The sequence below is a fragment of the Xenopus tropicalis genome, chromosome 3, assembly GCF_000004195.4.
Source record: "Xenopus tropicalis strain Nigerian chromosome 3, UCB_Xtro_10.0, whole genome shotgun sequence".
NCBI classification, from domain to species: Eukaryota; Metazoa; Chordata; class Amphibia; order Anura; family Pipidae; genus Xenopus; species Xenopus tropicalis.
Window position 1 is genome coordinate 12,233,626 of NC_030679.2, and position 22,568 is coordinate 12,256,193.

Genomic DNA, 22,568 nt, shown 5'->3' on the forward strand with positions numbered 1-22,568 from the left:
TGAAAGTCTACCATTTGACCCTGAAGAGCAGGGATTTTTGATTTTTTGTAGATAATACCAATGCCTAAAACTCTTGCACCCCCTGGTGAGCTCCAAACAGTGACTGAGGGAGCAGCCAGAAGACTAGTTAGGATAAAACTTAAGAAGAAAGACAGTTTTCTCTCCAATATATTCTTGTAAGTCAGTTGAGCTGAGATTTGAAGGGAACACTTGATTACTATCCTAGATATTTTGCAACTACTGCCAAATGGCTAATATAACATTAATTTTCATATATTGACAGAGGGAGCAAGTGGTGGACATTCTATTAACAAAATGCCACTGCCTTAACCGTTTAAAACAAATGTTATTATTAGGCTATGGGTTGTGGCATTAACAGAAATCAGAAAAAGGCATTCCACAGATCTCTTGGGCACTTTTTTGGAAATACTTATACTACATGTAATTTGGGAGGTCAAAATCTTAATTGACACCAAACACTCAAGTGCTCAACCACACTTTACTCAGTTGTTGATGGACTACAAGTCCCAGCATATTATAACATATTATCAAGATTAAAGCATGCTGGGAGCTGTAGTCCAGTAACATCAGGGTTGTATTCTTAAAGCAATATTTATTGCTCAATAACACTTTTCCTCAGTTCTCCAGCACCCTCAGCTGCATTTAATTTCAAAATAATCCTCCAATGTGTAAATCTGGCTCCATGTTCTTTGTTCCTGCATTTGGAGTTGGAAGCATTAAGCACAGTTTTCTAGGTTGTTCCTCCCCATGTTTGATTATTTTATAAAGTATCTAGACTCATCCTAACATATGAAATAAAAATGCCTTTATAATTGATAGGTATTTATTTGCTCTTTTTATATTTGTTGTATTATCATACAGCCTGGTTCACAACGTGCCAATTTTTATCTGCACTATGGCCTTTCCTGGCATTCCCTGCCCACTCCATATCTTTGAACCGCGTTACCGACTTATGATGCGGAGATGCCTTGAGACAGGAACAAAGAGCTTTGGGATGTGCCTGTATGAGAGTGGAAAAAGGTACTGATAAACCAATTTTCTTTGAATTTATGGCTAATGTCAGACGAGGCGCCTGGCGTGTAATTTCGGCAAGCTGAAAATCGCTTGCAGAAAATAGCGCCATCTGCCTCCTACCTGTGCCTGGACCCGAATGAATGGAATACGCTTGGGCGCAGGCACATGTAACCGATATCCACCAAAAAACTTCGGTTCTACGGTGGATATTGGCTACATGTGCCTGCACCCGAGAGTATTCCATTCATTCGGGTCCAGGCACAGGTAGGAGACGGATGGCGCTATTTTCGGCAAGCGATTTTCAGCTTGCCAAAAAGATACGCCAGATGCCTCGTCTGACATTAGCCTATTTCTAGTTCCTCAATGCCGTATTCCAAAACCATTAGGGAATGGCTCTAAACTTTCTCAAATAACAACTGCACAGGGCCCCAAATGGAACACATTCTCTATATTTTCCAGTGTACACCATTTGTTAACCCATCATACTCTGAATGACATTGGACCACGGCCTTTGTGCATGTATCACCCTGACACCTGTTTCCTTCTTGTAATACAGTAGCAGGCTGTGGGCAGTGATAGTGAAGTTGAAGGCTTTCAACAGTGATCGTGTGTCTTAGTCAAGATTAAAAGTGCACAGCTGAGCCAGAAATATCTTCATGAAATCTATGTTTAAAAAAAGTAATTATCCATTCAGCTCATGCAGAGAATGCAGCTCATGCAAAGTTAATTGACTCTTTAACATAGTAAGTTTGGTTGAAAAAAGACGTACGTCCATTACGTTCAACCATAATGCCTATATATAACCTGCCTAACTGCTAGTTGATCCAGAGGAAGGCAAAACCCCCATTTGAAGTCTCTCTAATTTGCTGCAGAGGGGAAACAATTCCTTCCTGACTCCAAGATGGCAATCGGACCAGTCCCTGGGGCAACTTGTACTTGTAGTACTGAGAGCTATCTCCCTACCCCTGTATTCCCTCACTTGTACTGAGAGCTATCTCCCCTACCCCTGTATTCCCTCACTTGTACTGAGAGCTATCTCCCCTACCCCTGTATTCCCTCACTTGTACTGAGAGCTATCTCCCATACCCCTGTATTCCCCTTCACTTGTACTGAGAGCTATCTCCCATACCCCTGTATTCCCTCACTTGTACTGAGAGCTATCTCCCCTACCCCTGTATTCCCTCACTTGTACTGAGAGCTATCCCCCTACCCTGTATTCCCTCACTTGTACTGAGAGCTATCTCCCACCCTGTATATTCCCCTGTATTTGTACTGAGAGCTATCCCCCCTACCCCTGTATTCCCTCACTTGTACTGAGAGCTATCTCCCCTACCCTGTATTCCCTCACTTGTACTGAGAGCTATCTCCCCTACCCCTGTATTCCCTCACTTGTACTGAGAGCTATCCCTACCCCTGTATTCCCTAACCCTGTATTCCCTCACTTGTACTGAGAGCTATCTCCCCTACCCCTGTATTCCCTCACTTGTACTGAGAGCTATCCCCCTACCCCTGTATTCCCTCTGTGTACTTGTACTGAGAGCTATCTCCCTACCCCTGTATTCCCTCACTTGTACTGAGAGCTATCCCCCCTACCCTGGGAGTATTCCCCTTCCACTTGTACTGAGAGCTATCCCCCCTACCCTGTATTCCCTCACTTGTACTGAGAGCTATCTCCCATACCCCTGTATTCCCCTCACTTGTACTGAGAGCTATCCCCTACCCCTGTATTCCCACTGTACTGAGAGCTTCCCCCTACCCCTGTATTCCCTCACTTGTACTGAGAGCTATCTCCCCTACCCCTGTATTCCCTCACTTGTACTGAGAGCTATCCCCCCTACCCCTGTATTCCCTCACTTGTACTGAGAGCTATCCCCCCTACCCCTGTATTCCCTCACTTGTACTGAGAGCTATCTCCCCTACCCCTGTATTCCCTCCCTTGTACTGAGAGCTATCTCCCCTACCCCTGTATTCCCTCACTTGTACTGAGAGCTATCTCCCCTACCCCTGTATTCCCTCACTTGTACTAAGAGCTATCCCCCCTACCCCTGTATTCCCTCACTTGCTAAAAAGCCATCCAACCCCATCTTAAAGCTATATAATGTATCAGCCAGTACGACCCTTTTATAATATCTTTTATTCTTTGCTTTGTAGGTGTTCTTGTTCTACCCAAATGGGATTGTCTTTGCTGTTAAATTTTAGGTCTGGTCTGATGGTAGTTAACAGGTCTTGCCATTTAGAGACATGATAAACGGCCAATGACAGAATTAAACATTCTAATTGCTGGTAAGACAGACAATGACACAGTAGGTCAGAATAAGGAATGTATGAAAAGCACCACCATATAAAGCACAGCTTAGACATCCACCTTTTTTTGGTCTTCATCTTCCACCATTACTCTGTTCTCCATCTTCTTCTTTACCATATTAAAATCCATGTTATCATTTCTGCTGTTCCCATGTAGCTTTGCTGACTATGGCTGTATGCTGGAGATCTTGAATTTAGATTACCTGCCCGATGGCCGCTCATTGGTTGAGACTATTGGCAGAAGACGTTTCCGAGTGGTGAAGAGGGGTCAGCTGGATGGGTACCACACCGCAGAGGTAGAGTACCTTGTAGACAAGGTTCTGGAAGGGGAAGAGCTGCAGGAAACAGAACGATTACATGATATGGTTTACCAACAATTGGAGGAATGCTTCTCCCAGAACCAAGGCAGCCTCCCTAGACGGATCTTTATGCAATACAACCAGCCGCCTCCAAAAGAGGACAATATACAGGTCAGTGAAACGGTATTGTAACTGTATATCTAAGCCAACTATAAGGATTTCTGTTCACTTCGTTCATCCTGTCTTCTGGCTAAGACAGATGTTAGAATATCTTACATAGTAACACAGTAACATAGTACGTTAGGTTGAAAAAAGACATACGTCCATCACGTTCAACCATAATGCCTATATACAGTATAACCTGCCTAACTGCTAGTTGATCCAGAGGAAGGCAAAATGCCTTTTCTTTATAAAAGTAACTTGCATGATAGGGCCTCCAACAGCCCCGAGGCACCCTTTACCCCGCTACCCTGGTGTGTATTGCTAGTTTAAAAAATGTTAATTTTGACTCTGAAAGTTACTAGGAGCAGCTTTTTGCTGCTGTGCAGCCCTGTGTGCAGACGTGTGTGTGGTAGAGTGATTTTTCCTCTGCTCTCAGGTGTCCCTTGCAGCTGCTAGGGTTTAAGCCAGGGGTGGGCAAACTACGACCCACGGGCCACGTCCTGCCCGTTGGTCTTTTTAATCCGGCCTGTCGACTTGCAAGTCTCACCACGCGAGACTTGGTGTCAAAATCTAGGGGACTAACGAGTGGAGACGGCGTAACGCTGGCCCGGCCCGTCTGTCAAATTTTAAAAGTCAATATGGCCCCTGAGCTGAAAAGTTTGCCCACCCCTGGTTTAAGCCATATAGTAATCATCTAAAACCTTAGTGTACTGCACCAGCACCCATCCGGAACCACTGAAGGGAACACCAAGACGCAGAGTAAGATGGAGCTACCACACTTCTCAGCCTAAAGCAGGGGTCGGGAACCTTTTTGGCTGAGAGAGCCATAAACACCACATATATTTAAATGTAATTCCGTGACAATATGTTTGGCCGCAAATGCTGCGGGGCAAGGTAGGGTGGGTCCCAAGGATGCCCGATGTGATGCAGAGGAGGGCGTGGCCTGCGCTCGGCGGATAGAAGACGTGTTCTAAAGCTTAGACCACGTCTTCTATCCGCCGAGCGCAGGGGCAAGGTAGGGTGGGTCCCAAGGATGCCGGATGCGATGCGGAGGAGGGCCAAGCCAAGCGCAGGCCACGACCCCCGTTATTTTTTTTATTAAAGATTTGTCAGCCTTCAAAAGAGCCACATCTGGTTCGCGAGCCATAGGTTCCCTACCCCTGGCCTAAAGTGTCACGGACCAGTTAGTTTGTAGAAAAACTTTGCGCACAGGACCAAAAAACAGAATTAGCCCTGTTTCTGAAGGGTGCATTTATTATGAATGACTGTCTATTTTAACTTACTGAGAGAGCAAGGGAAGGTAGAATTATTGGGTGGTGCCAAGTTATTTTAGTGCCTTCAGACCCCTGACTGGTGTTCCTCTTCTTCTCAAAATGCACCGGCCCGGAGTATTGTTACTCTTAGTGCTGATTTAGAAATTTCTTCCCAATTTTTTTGTGCAGTGTAGAAGAAATGTACCCCTGACTGGTGCATTTTTAGAAAAGGGTCTAAAGCAGTGGTTCTCAACCTTCCTAATGCCACGACCCTTTAATACAGTTCCTCATGTTGTGGTGACCCCCAACCATAAAATTATCCCTAAGCCCATCGGAAATATGTGTTTTCCTATGGTCTTAGGAGTCCCCTGTGAAAGGGTCGTTCCACCCCCAAAGGGGTCCCGACCCAAATGTTGAGAACCGCTGCTCTAAAGTAATCAGCTAGAACCACTGGGAGATGCCTAACAACTTGGCACCCCTAAACAATTCTACCTTTTCTTGTTTATTAAATGATTGTTGTATATTTTTATTGTCCATAGGTAAGAGTGGGCCTGATTTATTACAAAAACAATATTCCACTCCCGTGCCAGGATTTTGTTACGTGCATTGCCGGTTATATTATCCCCTGCTCTTAGGAGGCTTACCATTGTAAAACTTGGAGTAAATCAATCAGGGTTACATAACTGCATAATGAACAGCAGGACTAATCCAGTCCAACTGCGTCAGTCCTTGGGAAGGGGGTGGTGGCGGACAATTTGCACATTTTTATATAATCCTTAATGTGCTGTCATGTACTTGTCTAGAAATGAGAGGAATAAATACTTCTCTCTTTAGCATCCCAGGACTGTGCCATATGGATCCTTATAATTAGTCTCCTGTCTCTGTTCAGCCTGTTACTTGTTAAGCACAGAGGAAATGTTTATATTGCTGTCTCTGTGGTACAGTTAATGTAGGGAAAGACAATCATTGGAGAATCAATAGTAACCAAAGGCACATTTCTGAATCTTGTGCTTTGGTAAGTATAGTTTCAAAGGAAACTAATGAATTGGGATTAGGTTAAAGGAATATAAACCCCCAGAACGGCATACCTGTACAGGTATGGGATCCCTTATCCGAAAATCTGTTACCCAGAAAGCTCCCAATTACGGAAAGCCCGTCTCCCCTAGACTTCATTTTAATCTAATAATTCAGAATTTTAAAACTGATATCCTTTTTCTCTGTAATAATAAAACAGTGCCTTGTAAAGGTGGCCATACACCTCCAGATCCGCTCACTTGGCGATGTCACCATACGAGCGGATCTTCTTCCGATATTCCCCACCTACAGGGGGGGGATATCGGGAGAATCCAGGCTAATTTTATCGAATTCTAACAACGGGTATAGGTTCCGGGACCGCATCAACGAGCCAATGCGGCCCCCGAATCGGTCTAAGGGACAGATATTGGCAGCTACAATCGCCCCTTGTATGGGGACCTTAACTGATCCCAACTAAGATATAAATAATCCTTACTGGGGCAGAACAGCCCTATTGGGTTTATTTAATGGTTAAATGATTCCCTTTTCTCTGTAATAATAAAACAGTACCTGTACTTGATCCCAACTAAGATATAATTACCCCTTATTGGGGGCAGAACAGTCCTATTGGGTTTATTTAATGGTTAAATGATTCCCTTTTCTCTGTAATAATAAAACAGTACCTGTACTTGATCCCAACTAAGATATAATTACCCCTTATTGGGGGCAGAACAGCCCTATTGGGTTTATTTAATGGTTAAATGATTCCCTTTTCTCTGTAATAATAAAACAGTACCTGTACTTGATCCCAACTAAGATACAATTACCCCTTATTGGGGGCAGAAAAATCCTATTGGGTTTATTTAATGGTTAAATGATTCCCTTTTCTCTGTAATAATAAAACAGTACCTGTACTTGATCCCAACTAAGATATAATTACCCCTTATTGGGGGCAGAACAGCCCTATTGGGTTTATTTAATGGTTAAATGATTCCCTTTTCTCTGTAATAATAAAACAGTATCTGTACTTGATCCCAACTAAGATATAATTACCCCTTATTGGGGGCAGAACAGCCCTATTGGGTTTATTTAATGGTTAAATGATTCCCTTTTCTCTGTAATAATAAAACAGTACCTGTACTTGATCCCAACTAAGATATAATTACCCCTTATTGGGGGCAGAACAGCCCTATTGGGTTTAATTAATGTTTTATTGATTTTTTAGACTCCTATACCTGTACTCTGCAGGGCTGTGCCCACAAGGAGAATGTGTGCTGGGCGCCAATATATTCCTTTCTTCACGTGTGGGTGCTTTTGGCTAGTGATTGTTGCTGGGCTACAGTTGGAGTATGTAAGGAGTAAAGGTGGCCATACACGGGCCGACTATAGCTGCCGATATCGGTCCCTTGGACCGATTCGGCAGCTAATCGGCCCGTGTATGGGGAGAGCAGAGCGGCCTGGCCGACCGATATCTGGCCTGAAATTGGCCAGATCTCGATCGGCCAGGTTAGAAAATCTGGTCGGATTGGGGACCGCATCGGCTCGTAATTATTTTTTTTACCTAAATGGTCCCCGATATCGCCCACCCGTAGGTGGGGATATCGGGGGAAGATCCGCTCGCTTGGCGACATCGCCAAGCGAGCGGATCTGCTCGTGTATGGCCACCTTTAGGAGTGAAAGTGCACCAGTATTGGAGGAACACGGTTTATATCCTCTTAATTGTTATATGGCCCTCGGAATTAGCATACGTGTGTAAAGGCCACTTTCCCCAGATGCAGGTATGCAGTTATCTCTCCTTATCCTAATTACTGGCAATAAAATTGCCTTGAACAATATTTGAATATATGTAATGGGCCGTATATTTCTCATACCCCGTGCACAAGGCCTGGCTCATATTAAAGGTGATCCAAACCCTGCTGCACTGCCCTGTACAACTGCACATACATTTTCATCAGCTTCTGAAGAGAACTAGGGGGAGCAGCATACAGTAAAGCTAAGGGCGCGTTCCACAGGCCCCCATGCTTACCTCTTTGGCATTACAGCGGGTTGATTTGGGGGCTGTGCTGCACATTTGCTCAATCTGAACTAGAAGAAATTAATTGATGTTTTTTTCTGTTCCTGCTTTTTGCCACCCCCACCAAGTAGCACAGTGCCACCGGGGGAGAAGTTCTCACCTTGCCTCATGGCAGGAGTGACCCTCCTCCCACGCCCCACCCCCAATGGCCCCTCCTCTAGTGACCCATCAGTACAAAGGACATTTGTAGCCAGGGCCCCCCTAAAACATTGGTAGCCAGCCCCCAGCATCCTCCAGCTCCCCCCCCCAGCATCCTCCCCAGTGTCCTCTGGCTCCCCCCCCAGCATCCCCCTGCTTCCTGTGGCTCCCCCCCCCAGTGTCCTGCTGCTTCCTCTGGCTCCCCCTCCGTCCTCTGGCTCCCCCTCCGTCCTCTGGCTCCCCCTCCGTCCTCTGGCTCCCCCTCCGTCCTCTGGCTCCCCCTCCGTCCTCTGGCTCCCCCTCCGTCCTCTGGCTCCCCCTCCGTCCTCTGGCTCCCCCTCCGTCCTCTGGCTCCCCCTCCGTCCTCTGGCTCCCCCTCCGTCCTCTGGCTCCCCCTCCGTCCTCTGGCTCCCCCTCCGTCCTCTGGCTCCCCCTCCGTCCTCTGGCTTCCCCTCCGTCCTCCGGCTCCCCCTCCGTCCACTGGCTCCCGCTCCATCCTCTGGCTCCCCCTCTGTCCTCTGGCTCCCGCTCCATCCACACGTTTATAAGGTTGCGCCCCGCGCGTACTGACGTCACACATACACACGGGATACAACCAATCAAATTACCCACTGACCACCAATGACAGGACCCGTAATTGTTTAAAGGGGGCCAGAGCTAAAAAAACTGGCCGGGCCCGGAACAACTGTACCCCCCTGATTGTGGCCCCCACATCCAGCACACAGGCCTCGGCACATCCCTAAGCTAAAATAACTGCATATGGATTGGCAGGCAGCATCATCATAGGACATGAGCACAATAGCAAACACATCCTATACATATTTTGTCTATGTTTCCATAGGGTCTGCTAAACTGTATTTTTCCCTTTCCAGCCCAAGGTCAGACTGGGCAGGTACCCACCAGTGCTCCCCCAGCACACAGATCCCCCTCTACTGATGTGCCTAAGTTAAGAATAAAGTATTCAGGCTCAGGTGAGGGGGTTGGGTAGGTGGCTGGGGCCCCCGGGGGCGTGTGGGGGCCACGGCTGTTCCAGTCCCTATGAAGATTAAGATTTCTGTCCTCAGAAGAGGGAGGGTCTGGCTTCTGTGTGTGTGTGCCGGGCACTGTTTCCAGGCCTCTATTAGTAATAACTCAGCCTTCTCATCCCATACGTTTAAGTTTTGTATACTTAAGGGTATAGTTACGTTCTCTTCCCTGCAAAAACCCTAAACAGCCCTCCGTGCCCATTCCGTCCTGTTCAAGGTCGATGATTCCGTCCACTGAGAACTGCCAGGTGTTTGAGAGAAAATGACTGGAAAATGTTCTGAACTATCCTGAGAACTAAAATAGCCCACTTAATGGCACCTAGGGGAACACTCCTGCTAATTGGAGATCATAAGTCAGTGCTTAGTTTTTTGCTTTTAATGACCCGCGTTGGAATCGAAAAATAAAAATGTGCACACAGAATGTTGGCTTAGAGAGCAACGGCTAAATCCAAAGCCATAAAGTCATACTATGATTCCATTACAGTTTTGCTTTGCTTTAGTATCTAACAACTAAACAGCCTAACGTAGATATAAACCTTTATGGCTGTGTTTTTTCTACTACTGTGGCCCTAATGATGCAAAAAGCTTCTTCTTGTCATCTTCAAAGGGATATAACTTTATTAATACAATCAAAAGAGCAACTGATCATATTCCTGTATAACAGAATCACAAAAACAAGTGTAATTGTATTTATTCTGCAATGTGTTCTGGGCTGTATTTTACATGAAACTGACACCTCAAAGGAGAAGGAAAGCCATTTTGGCATTTTACTGCCAATAGATTTGCCATATTAGTGCCACATTTATTCTGCAGAAACCATTACCATACCTGAGTAACAGCTTTAGAAGCTTTCTCCCTTTGCTTAAGATAGCAGCTGCCATTTTAAGTAGCTTCCTTCTTGCAGTCTCTAGCCGTTATAGCTGAGATCCCACATTCCTAAGGGAGGGGGCAGGGAGTTCTTAGCATTCTGGTGGGAGGGGGAGAGAGGAGAGAACTTTGCAGACTCTGGCCCTGGGTATTAAGGATGTTATTGAGAGAGGGATTCAGATACTGGCACATCTTGTTTACAAAAAAAGAGAAAATAAATCCTGTGTTTCTTTTGATAGAGAAACAGCTTTTCTGTGAGTGCTTATGGCTGTATTTACATAGACCTTTCTGATAAAGCTTACTGAGTTCTTACCTTTCCTTCTCCTGTAAGAGGTCGGACTGGGGAGTGCAGGGCCCACCGGGGCTGCTGCTCCAGTGGCCCAACACACCCCCGGGGCCCCTGTCTCCAGCCCAACCCCCTCGAGGGAACATATATTATACTTTGCACTGCAGAGGGAGGGAGATCGGTGTGGGAACACTGGCAATGGCTGGGTCTGGGTTGGCAGGGCCCATTGGGTTTTTTCCCGGTGCCCCGTTGGTGCAGTCCGACACTCAATGGAAGAATTAAGCTTTGAGGAAAGACTGTCAACGTTGGGGTTGTTTCCTGGAGGAAGGGGTTTGTGAGGGGACTTGATTACTTTATTTAAGTACCAGAGGGCATTATAGACAGGTAGGGGGAGTCTTTTTTTCCCACTGAAAAGAAACCAGAGGCCCCTTTTAGACTTGAAGAACTGAAGTTTCATTTGAAGCAAAGAAGGTGGTTCTTCATGGTTAATGGTTCATGGGCTCATTTGAGGTTGAACTTGATTAACTATTTTTTCCAACCTAAATGATGTAACTACTGGTTGGCATTTACCTATCTGAGATGTACTATGGTTTAGAATTTGCACTGTTTGCTTATCTTATGATGTTGATCATTGTCCTTTCGTTCTACGCAGGCTTCTCCTGATGGGCCATCTTGGTGCTGGTGGCTTCTGTCTATCTTGCCCTTGGATCCAACCTACCAGTTGCTGATACTCTCATTAACCTCCTTGAAAGAGAGACTTTTACACTTGAAGCACATTCTATCGATGTTCCTTCCAACCCAGTCCTAAGATGTGCTGTTACTGCCCTGCAAGCAATGAAGCACAAGAAAACCATCAATATCCTTTCCGTAACCGCGTACCTTACAAAAAAGGGATTTCTAAAGTTTTCTCAGTGCATTGTTTGCTGAAAGAAAGACAATTTTCTGAACATTTCCTGCACGCCACATGGCTAGGAAATTAACTTATTACTTGTCGTCCTTCTAATAGACAGTTTTTACCTCGCATATAAAAAAATTCAGGAATTTTCGCCTACTCTGTTAAAAAAAAGTACGTGAAATAACAGGATTTTATCGCTTAATATAAAGGAATTATTTGACTATAAGCTACATATAAAGATTTTTCATGAAACTGCTGACCTGCGCCCTTCTTTGCTACATGTTTTTATATTGGGCATGTCGGTTTTGTCCTCGACTACGCCCATGAGATTCTACATTCTGCCAACGTTTGACAGTGAAGTTCCCAGGTTATGAAGCCAACACAGGAACCCGGAACTTATGTGAAGATCTTTCTATAGTGCTATCTGGAGTATCCAATTACATCCATCTACTATTGCTTCTGTCAATATGCCTGTTGTCAGGCCCAAAATTAGGTTGAAGAACAGTATCAGACTGGTCCACCAGGATACCAGGGAAACTCCCGGTGGGCCCAGGGGTCAGTGAGCCCTCCTGCTCCTGACCATTTGGCCTGTTTCATGCTATATTTCTGAATGGGATGAAAGAGGAGAAATGGATGGAAGAATAGATGCTAGCATGGAAATAAAAGACTTGGAGAATAAAGAGGTTTGGTGAGGAAAGGAGGAAAAATATTTGGGAGAGAGGTCCTATGGTCTAAAGTTTTTGTGGTGGGCCCCTGGGGTTCCAGTCCGACCCTGCGCAAGAACACCACCTGGATTCTGTTTAAAAGAAATCAGATAAGATTTAATTTACATTGACGGTGAAACAATGTACGATACAATATCGTACATTAAACTTCCAAATTGTTTACATTATATCATGACTTTTTATACCCTTCAGTGGGGGATTTCCAATAGCCCCAACTGCCCCCATATCTTGTCCAATCAGAGTCCAATGTTCCCATTATTATCTGTTCATCTTTCATGAAGCTTCTTCTGACGCTTGACCTCTTGCGATAACAGAAGTTCTGGACTTTCCAAAACATCACGTGACATCTGAGGTTCTTCGATAACGTGGGGTGATGGTCGATGATTCAGCATGTTCTTTAAAATTATAGCAGACGGACATTTTTTATCTGTAAACAACATCAAAACATTTTCTGCAATGTCTTTCCGGTTCTAGTCCTTAAATATATCTGTAGGCCTAAAGCTTTTATGTCTATGGTTAAACCTGTCCTCACGTTCCCTCCTTAAATATAATTTGTTTCACCTAATCCGTACTGCCAGCATACACTTACGTGTACAAGTATCTACACAATGGAAGATTGAACGGTGCCTTGTATACTGACATAAGACATAAGAACCTCAAAACTGAAAAGGTTCTATGATATGTTATATGTGCATGTTCTGTGTTTCATACACATGTAGCATTTGGACTTCATAAAGGCACTTCCTCAGCAGTAATATGGCTGCAATAGTCAGGAGGGCAAAGAACAGGCTCTGAAGAGCAACACACATATTTCATGGTCTTATAAGCTCGGAAATTTTTTTTGTATAACTTTGGAATGATCTAAAATCACAAAAACCTATAGTTTTGGTTTATCTGTGTTGGTTGGGTTCCGAAAGTCCAAGCCTTTGCCTTTTTCAAATGGCCGTGGAACTGTTTCTATCTTGCTTGGGAATGTCATATAGGTATAGGATTTATTATCTGGAATTCTTGAGACAAGGGGTTTTCTAGATTAGGGGGTCTATCTGTATGTGTCTGTGCATTATTATATAAGCTGATCAGTGTTTTACCGTATGGATTTATGCAGCTTAAATACCATCATCTGCAAGGTACAGTTTCATTATTACAGAGACAAAGTTTTAGGCTGCAGCTCTTCATGGAGAAGGAAAGGTAAAAACTCAGTAAGCTTTATCAGAAAGGTCTATGTAAATACAGCCATAAGCACTCACAGAAATGCTGCACTGAGTCCTCTTTCAAAAGATTTGTTGTGTCTGTTTTCCTCTGCCAGAGACACACAGCTCTCTCCCCTCTCCTGCTCCCCCCTCCTTCAAGAATGCTAAGAACTCACCCCCCCCCCCTTAGGAATGTGGATCTAAACCAATCAGCAGGAAGCTTCCTCATAGTCTTACTAACTGAGCATGTACAGGGGTCTTGGTCTTGGTGCAGGAGAACTTTCTTACACAGCTCAACGTTTTTTCTTCCTGTTTGGCTTCTGATCATCTGAACGGGAGAAATATGGGGAGACTTAAGGGCACTATTGAGAGAACTGAAGGTATGACTGCAGCTTGAGATTAACTCTTTATTAGCCTTTCCTTCTCCTTTAAAGAGAATCACAGCCAGACACATTAAGCCTCACTTACATGCAAGTGTGCCCACTGTGTAAATGGTGGTGGCCTAGGTGGGCCCCAGAAATTTGACCATGATACTTTCATGGGTGTAGTTTAAACTTTTATGCCAAATATTTATGGAAACAGTAACTTCTAAATACTGTAGAAACCATTGAAGGGAATGCTTATTATTAAATGATTCAGAAAAATATCAGGGATCCCCAACCAGTGTCTCGGGGGTAACATGTTGCTCCCCAACCCTTTGGATGTTGCTCCCAGTGGCCTCAAAGCAGGTGTTCCTGACTTGAAGGCAAGTCTTGGTTGCATAAATGCCAGTATGATGCCACACTGAGCCTTCTATAGGCTGCCAGTCCACGTAGGAGCTACCAAATAGCCAATTATAGCTCTTATTGGCACCCCCAGGGACTATTTTCATTATTGCTCCCCAACACTTTTTCCATTTGAATGTGGCTGACGGATATAAAAGGTCTAGATAGTGGGTGGTTGGTTTTAAGGGGACACTTTTGTACAGGGTCGCTGTCAGGGTGGTACTGCAGCCCATGATGGAAAAGAATGATTTATTAGGGCACTTACGTGATAGTAGGTGCGGTTTGGGTGGATTATGGGCAGAGTTTTTGAGCATAATTGGCGAGGTGTGGTCATGCACAAAACAATATTGCTTGTGCTTAGGGCTCACTACCTAGGTTGCGAGTGGTGTAATAATTGGTATCCCTTCGGGTGGCCTTGCTAACTTAAGGTCCCCATACACGGGACGATTCTAGCCTTAAGGTGGCCATACACGAGGCGATTTCGCTCGTTGTGCGATGAACGATTATATCGACAAACGATCGTATGGCGATCGAGTTCCCATACGATATGCCATCCACGGGCAACGATAATTCGGGAAAGATTTCGTCGCATCATTATCGTAAAATACGTACGATCGTACATCTACGTACGATCGAATGTCGTTGACTTCCGCTGCTGGCAATCGTGACATGCGCAGAGAACAATCGTTGAAAGACAAATGTCTGACACAAATCGGTCCGTGTATGGCCACCTTTAGACCGATTCGGCAGATAATTGGCCCGTGTATGGGCACTACCGACAGGACTGCCTGACCGATATCTGGCCTGAAATTGTCCAGATATCGATCGGGCAGGTTAAAAAATCTAGTCCGATCGGGGACCACATCGGATCGTTGATGCGGTCCCCGGACCGATTCTGCCTATACCCGTCGTTATAATTCGAACGTTTGGCCCCAGGGCTAAATGATCGAATTAGCCTGGATTCTCCCGATATCGCCCACTCGTAGGTGGGGGATATCGGGAGAAGATCCACTCGCTTGCCGACATTGCCAAGCGAGCGGATCTGAAGGTGTATGGGCACCTTTAGTAGTATGATTACTGTCTCTTCTGTTATACATGAATTTCTGTATAGAGTTTGTTCCTATGTCTCCATTTATCTTAGATGAAACATAAACCTTAACTAAATTGTTTTGCTTCCCTAGATTTCAAAGTAGGAATCTAAATCCTATTACAGATGCAAGAGAATAGTCCAGTGACAGACATATCCCTATCAGTGCTACCGCAGCCATCTTGCTTGCAAGTAACCTTGATTGAGATTGCAATCTGTTTCCTTTGCCTGACAATATTACACTGTAATAGTAATCAGACATCAGAAGGGTAAATACAGTGCTGTTTAGTACTACATTTGTGCAATGTCTTTGGTGAGAACCACAAGAGCTTGAAACCAGCAGAAAGCACACCCTATCCGGTATCATTCAAAGCAATCAAAAGCACAGGAGACCTTCTCATAGGAAAACTGATTTATTTGAGCTACGGAGTTTCAGATACGAGAGTAACATCAAACGAGCCATCCATATGGGCTTTTAATGTGAGAATTGTAATGTCAAAGTGATGGCTGTATCTCTGATGACTTGCCGTTTCTCACTCCCTGGCCTTTTCTAAAATGATATTGTTCGTTCGGGTCTTTGAACCACGAATAAAACACCATGTTGCTCAGAGCTGCAGCTTTCTGCGCTACTAAGCAGCCGCTGTGGAAGTGCATTAGTGTTGCTCAGTTGGAGCAGCCAGTGTGGATGCGTGGGGCTATTGGATTATATGGGAGTGCTTCACTTATTCCCTTTAATATCTAGTTTACTTTATTTATTTTATTTAAGGAAAGTCATTTTGGCATTTTACTGCTAATAGATTTGCCACATTAGTGCCGCCTAGAACACTATATTTATTCTGCAGGAACCATTGCCATACCTGAGTAAACAGCTTTAGAAGCTTTCTCCCTTTGCTTAAGATAGCAGCTGCCATTTTAAGTAGCTTCCTGCCTGCAGCTCTAGCTGTTATAGCTGAGATCCCCCATTCCTATTGGAGGGGGGAGGGAGTTCTTAGCATTCTGGTGGGAGGGGGAGCAGGAGAGGGAAGAGAGGAGAGAGCTGTGCAGACTCTGGCCCCAGGAAGTAAGGCTGTTTCTGGGAGAGGAAGTCAGACACTGGAACATCATGTTTACAAAAAAAGAGACAAGAAATAATGTGTTTCTTTTGACAGAGGACTCAGTGCAGCATTACTGTGAGTGCTTATGGCTGTATTTAGATAGACCTTTTGGATAAAGCATCATACCTGTCCCCCCACATATTTTGATCAGATTGAAGGTGCAGTTTCTCACTTTTCTGTAACTTTCTTAAAACTTGATTTCAGATATTAGAAACACATCTGTACATAGGGCGATATGTAAAAGTATGGCTGCCTTCTGCTGAAACCTTTGGCAAATTACTGAGAAACTATACCTGCCAAATGGCTTGGATAACTAGGGATACTCTTGAAGACCCAGATGCAAAAGAGGTGGGGCTTATAGGAAAGTAGGTGGGGTTATGAGAAAGTAGGTGGGGTTAGAGTAGCGCCTGATAGTGATTTTCGCTGTGTTAAGGTAAGAAAATCCAAGGGGCACATTTACTAACCCACGAACGGGCCGAATGCGTCCGATTGCGTTTTTTTCGTAACGATCGGTAATTTTGCGATTTTTTTCGGCGTCTTTACGATTTTTGCGTAAAAACGCGAGTTTTTCGGCGTCTTTGCGATTTTTGCGTAAAAACGCGAGTTTTTCGTAGCCATTACGAAAGTTGCGATTTTTTCGTAGCGTTAACACTTGCGCGCAAAGTCGCGCCTTTTTCGTAGCGTTAAAACTTAAAAGGCGCGACGTTTCGCGCAAGTTTTAACGCTACGAAAAAATCGCGACTTTGCGCAACTTTCGTTTTTACGCAAAAAACGTAAAGACGCCGAAAAACACGCGTTTTTACGCAAAAATCGTAAAGACGCCGAAAAAAATCGCAAAAAATAGGAAAAAGTCGCAAAATGTTCGTTTCCAATCGGAATTTTTCCAATTCGGATTCGAAATCGTGTCTTAGTAAATCAGCCCCCTAGTATTGTCAAAAAGTGAGATGTAGCAATAAACTTACCAGCTTTTCTTTGCACTTGGTCACTTTTACATTAAAATTAGATAAAGGCAATTTCTGCTGCCATAAAAATGCTGAAAAACCTTTATCTCTGTCTCTCTTGTATCCGGAAGCATTGTGCTTTTATTCAATTCTATTGTACAATAAAAACAAATTTCTGGTATGAAACAAAACGTTTATGTGTAGAAAGAAAATGTATATTATATATTTGGGAGGGGGGGGGTTTCATTTCTATTATTTGCAGTTTTTTTTTAATTATTTAGCTTTTTTGTTTAGCAACTCTCCAAGTTTAGAATTTCAGCAGCTCTCTGGTTGCTAGGGTCTAAATTAACCTAGCAACCAGGCAGTGGTTTGAAAGAGAGACAAAGAAGGGCCTCAAGAAAAAGATAAGTAATGAAAAAAATAACAATAGCCATATAGTTGTAGCCTCACCGAACAATAGTTTTTTGGCAGATGGGGGTCAGTGACCCCTTTTTAAAAGCTGGAAAGTGTCAGTAGGGGAAGGCAAATAATTCAAAAAATTGTTCTATAATTCTATATTATACTAAAAGTTAACCTGAAGGTTAACCACCCCTTTAACATACCTGTACCCCTTGTAGTGCTTCCTGAGCTGCCAGTGGTATTGGCAGCCATATTTGCCACCCAACTGATCAGAGAATCCTCCAATGAGAATCCTTTCTGCTCTCTTCCCACCTGACTCTGTGTTCTTGGTTTCATCCAATACATTTTCTTCTTTATCTGAGTCGAGAACACAAGTTTAGTTCCCCTTGGCTGTGTCAGTATCTCACAATGGCCACTAGGTGTCACCATAGAACTTCTGACTCAAAACAATGTTATCACCAGCCTAACTTGATGCACAAATAGGAAACAGAGCTGCTATTGTTAATATTCCAAACATATGGGATTTCTATCAATTTTTCCCACTTTAAACAGCGTTGACTATGTGTGTGGAATACCCCAGGTATATTTGTGATTCTGGTGGCGGAGGCACTGGGGGACAAAGTCAACTTGGCTGAAAGTGGAATCAACTGGCTCTCAATATTCTCTTTTAATCTAAAAATTGGATCATCTCTGGATTTAGTTGAAACCTTTGCACTTATGGCAATTATGTGCATGGAAACCAATGCTCTCGGTCGTATTTGGTTGCACTTGCTCGCAGGCATCGGTGATGCTTTTTATACGACATTAGGCCTTCACAGATCTCCTACGGCTAAAGTGAGTAGGCGGCCGGCCTTGACAAACACCATGAAAGTCAAACACCCACTGAACAATCACGCTCAGTTTATCTTAACTATGACGAGGCAGCTATGCCTAGTGTGACTATATACCCAATAATAAGCCCAAATACTGCTTGTAGTCCATAATATATATTTGTACATACTGTACATGCTGTTCTCTGTCTGTCTTCATGCAAGAAGCTGCCATGTTGTTTGCTGTGCGGAAAGCATTGCTCAGTCAATAAGTCCTAGGCTTAGTTCTTTCTCAACTTGGTTGAACATTACTTAATGGTTTTTTTTTTTTTATTTCAGGTACCATAATACATATATGAATACCAAAATAGTTAAAAGGACAGGTGATGATTTATATAGTGCTGAATTCAGAGACCTTAATCTACCAAAGTTGGAAATAAGGGGATCTTCATTGTGCTGGATAAGTGGCGCAGCCTAATCAGTGCAAAGGGAGTGGCCTAGCGGGACATTGGTGCACATGAAAACATTTTAAAATCATCCATTTAGGTGTTGCAGATTGTTCACTACACATGCATACATCCGGCACAGTGGTGGAATTGCAAAATACTGGTGAGCTAGCCTGTAAAGGCGAGGAGGAGAGTCTAAAACTAGGTAACTCCTGGGGAAACTGGTAGAGTTGACGTGTTCTGAGTTAACAAGGGAAGCTATTATGTTTGGGTAGGCCTTGGCATTATACTTTCCACTGCTACATGCACATATGCACAACAAGGGAAGCTATTATGTTTGGGTAGGCCTTGGCATTATACTTTCCACTGCTACATGCACATATGCACAACAAGGAAAGCTATTATGTTTGGGTAGGCCTTGGCATTATACTTTCCACTGCTACATGCCCATATGCACAACAAGGAAAGCTATTATGTTTGGGTAGGCCTTGGCATTATACTTTCCACTGCTACATGCCCATATGCACAACAAGGAAAGCTATTATGTTTGGGTAGGCCTTGGCATTCTACTCTCCACTGCTACATGCCCATATGCACAACAAGGAAAGCTATTATGTTTGGGTAGGCCTTGGCATTCTACTCTCCACCGCTACATGCCCATATGCACAACAAGGAAAGCTATTATGTTTGGGTAGGCCTTGGCATTCTACTCTCCACTGCTACATGCCCATATGCACAACAAGGGAAGCTATTATGTTTGGTTAGGCCTTGGCATTATACTTTCCACTGCTACATGCCCATATGCACAACAAGGAAAGCTATTATGTTTGGGTAGGCCTTGGCATTCTACTCTCCACTGCTACATGCCCATATGCACAACAAGGAAAGCTATTATGTTTGGGTAGGCCTTGGCATTCTACTCTCCACTGCTACATGCCCATATGCACAACAAGGGAAGCTATTATGTTTGGTTAGGCCTTGGCATTCTACTCTCCACCGCTACATGCCCATATGCACAACAAGGAAAGCTATTATGTTTGGGCAATGATAAAAATGACATAACAGAATCATGCTAGAACACTGGCGAGTAACCATGTGACATTTTTCAATTTATTTTGTAAAGTCCATTGTAACACAAATACAACAAAGCTTCCATGGATAACAAAAAGAAGTCCCACAAAAGTCCATCCACAGTCCAAGAAAACTCCAAGTAAATAATGGCCAAAGAGGTGAAGCAGAAGATCCCATGTTCAGGAGTCCTTTCCTGTCTCTCTGAAGACTGATCTCCTAGTCTCTGTTTGGGGTTCTTTTTATGCCCCTATTGGTCCTGCCTCCTCGCAAGTCCTTAACTCTTTCAACTCAGGTTTTTGGAAAGAGATCAGATCATTCGTAGTTTTCAAATATCCATCACAGGCAGGACTGAGAGGTCTACTGTCCACTGCCCTATACTCACACAAGAAAGAAAGCTTTAATGTTTGGACATGTCCTAGGGGTCCACTCTCCACTGTCTCATATCCATTTAAGAAATAACACTATTATGTTTGGGTATGGGCCTGGCATTCTACTGCCCACTACCCTATATCTAATCAACAGGAAAACCTATTATGTTTGGGCCCTGGGGTCCTTTTCTTCCTCCAAAATGGAGCCACTTGGCGCTTCCCCACATGTAGCCACACTACTAAAGTGGCCCGGGGAGTGGGGCCAGTTGTGACATTCCACACCAAAGCCCGCCACCTGTTGCTAGGCAACAACCATTTCCTAATACTCATTTATTTAACATCTAGCATTAGTCTTTAACATTTAGGTTGCATTTAAATGACGGTTATGCGGCTCCTTTCCCAGTATTAAGCCGCTATCTACACACAGCCCTGCGTTTTTGCTCTTTACAGATAGGAAGTATTTAATCCAAAGACCAAATTTAGACTGCACATTCCTTTTCTCCAGCATCTTGATTGAAGTGAGAATATTCCCCTGTTTGAGCTGTGGATTTGCCAGTTTAAGCCCTCTCTCTCCCCGGCAGCTGCTTGTGGGGAGATAAGGGGATGTGTGCGCGCGTGTTTGTGAGTGGGATAATGGAGGTATTAACATATATAATGTAGCTGAATTAAAAGCAACATGACCCGTCATAAAAACCCGTCATAATTCATACAAGGTCGTAAAATCTGATATTTATTTGTGCAGGTTCCCGGCATAAAGCCAGTCTTGTTCCAAGGAGCTAAAATAACTCTTTTTGCCTACATGCTATCTATGTAATGGGCTGAAAGTCATTTTTAAAATAAATGTATCACGGAATCAACTCTTTCCTTGCCAAGTTAATGGATGGAATTGATATTCACCAGCATTTCTTCCTGCGTTTCACAGCAGGGGAGAGGAAGGAATCCATTCTAAATGGGACTGTACACATTGAATGGGGCTCGCTCAGGCCAAATGCAGGTGGAACGCAACATGAAAGGTTCAATCTTGGCTACTGCGGGCGGCAAATCTCCAAAAGATTTTTTCCCACCAGCAATAAAGTGAATCGCCAGTGGGAAAGCATCTGTGACACTTCATTTTCTGAAGATTCCTGCTCATGGAACTTTGGTCGACTTTGGATAATGAAGCACCGCAGATGCTTTCCTTCTTCATTACATAGTTACATAGTTACATAGTTACATAGGGTTGAAAAAAGACCAGAGTCCATCAAGTTCAACCCTTCCAAGTAAACCCAGCACCCACACCTACCTATCTATACACTCACATACATAAACTATATATACAAACACTAATACTAACTGTAGGTATTAGTATCACAATAGCCTTGGGTACTGTGCTTGTTCAAGAACCCATCCAGGCCCCTCTTATAGGCACTAACAGAATCTGCCATTACCCCATCACTAGGAAGGGCATTCCCCAACCTCACTGCCCTCCCCGTGAGAAAACCCCTTCCGCTGTGGGTGTAGTTTTAGGACCAACATGGCCAGGCTTAAAATGTCCTTACAAATGTTGGGAGGTGAGGTAATGCCACCCCACCTCAGATGGAAGCCCCAGCCTTGCTTAATACTAGGGCCCTATTTTTGTTACTGTTTACATGGATATTCATACAGTATGTCAACTTTCTTAAAAAAGAATGAAAGGTAAAAACTAAGTAAGCTTTATCAGAAAGGTCTGTGTAAATACAGCCATAAGCACTTACAGTAATGCTGCACTGAGTCCTCTATCAAAAGAAACACAGGATTTCTTGTCTCTTTTTTTGTGAACATGATGTTCCAGTGTCTGACTTCCTCTCTCAGAAACAGCCTTTATTCCCAGGGCCAGAGTCTGCGCAGCTCTCTCCTCTCTCCCCTCTCCCCCTCCCACCAGAATGCTAAGAACTCCCTCCCCCCTCCCTTAGGAATGTGGTAGCTATAATATAGAGACTGCAGGCAGGAAGCTACTTAAAATGGCAGCTGCTATCTTAAGCAAAGGGAGAAAGCTTCTAAAGCTGTGACTCAGGTATGGGAATGGTTTCTGCAGAATAAATATAACGTTCTAGGCGGCACTAATGTGGCAAATCTATTGGCAGTAAAAAAGTTTAGCCCACACTCTAGTCATAAAAGAGTTAAGCAGAATGCAAGCTCACAAGCAGTGTTAATAATAATGTTTTTCAGTCTGTGCTGCTGCCTTCTGTAGAGCAGACTTTACCCCCCCCCCCCCCCACTCCATAAGATCCTACCTTCTGTGCTTGCCTATCTGTCCTGATTAGTCTTGACTTCCTCCGTCCATATAAGAAATGTTCCATGAGG

At 44.0% G+C, this 22,568-nt stretch overlaps 1 protein-coding gene across 2 annotated transcripts in view; it reads left to right on the forward strand.

Annotated features, from left to right (window-relative positions):
• The window catches only part of LOC100494722 (LON peptidase N-terminal domain and RING finger protein 1), a 44,729-nt gene extending 25,944 nt beyond the window's left edge, over positions 1-18,785 (forward strand). Inside the window, exons 10-12 of one of the 2 annotated variants that reach the window (XM_031898671.1) lie at positions 883-1,041; positions 3,497-3,809; positions 18,701-18,785. In XM_031898671.1, coding sequence (XP_031754531.1) covers positions 883-1,041; positions 3,497-3,809; positions 18,701-18,709 — 481 coding nt within the window. In that variant the 3' untranslated portion in view covers positions 18,710-18,785. Of the gene's footprint in view, positions 1-882; positions 1,042-3,496; positions 3,810-11,109; positions 12,643-18,700 lie in introns of those variants that run through there. The other variant, XM_031898670.1, reaches the window with a different exon arrangement.
• Positions 18,786-22,568: the final 3,783 nt, after the last annotated feature.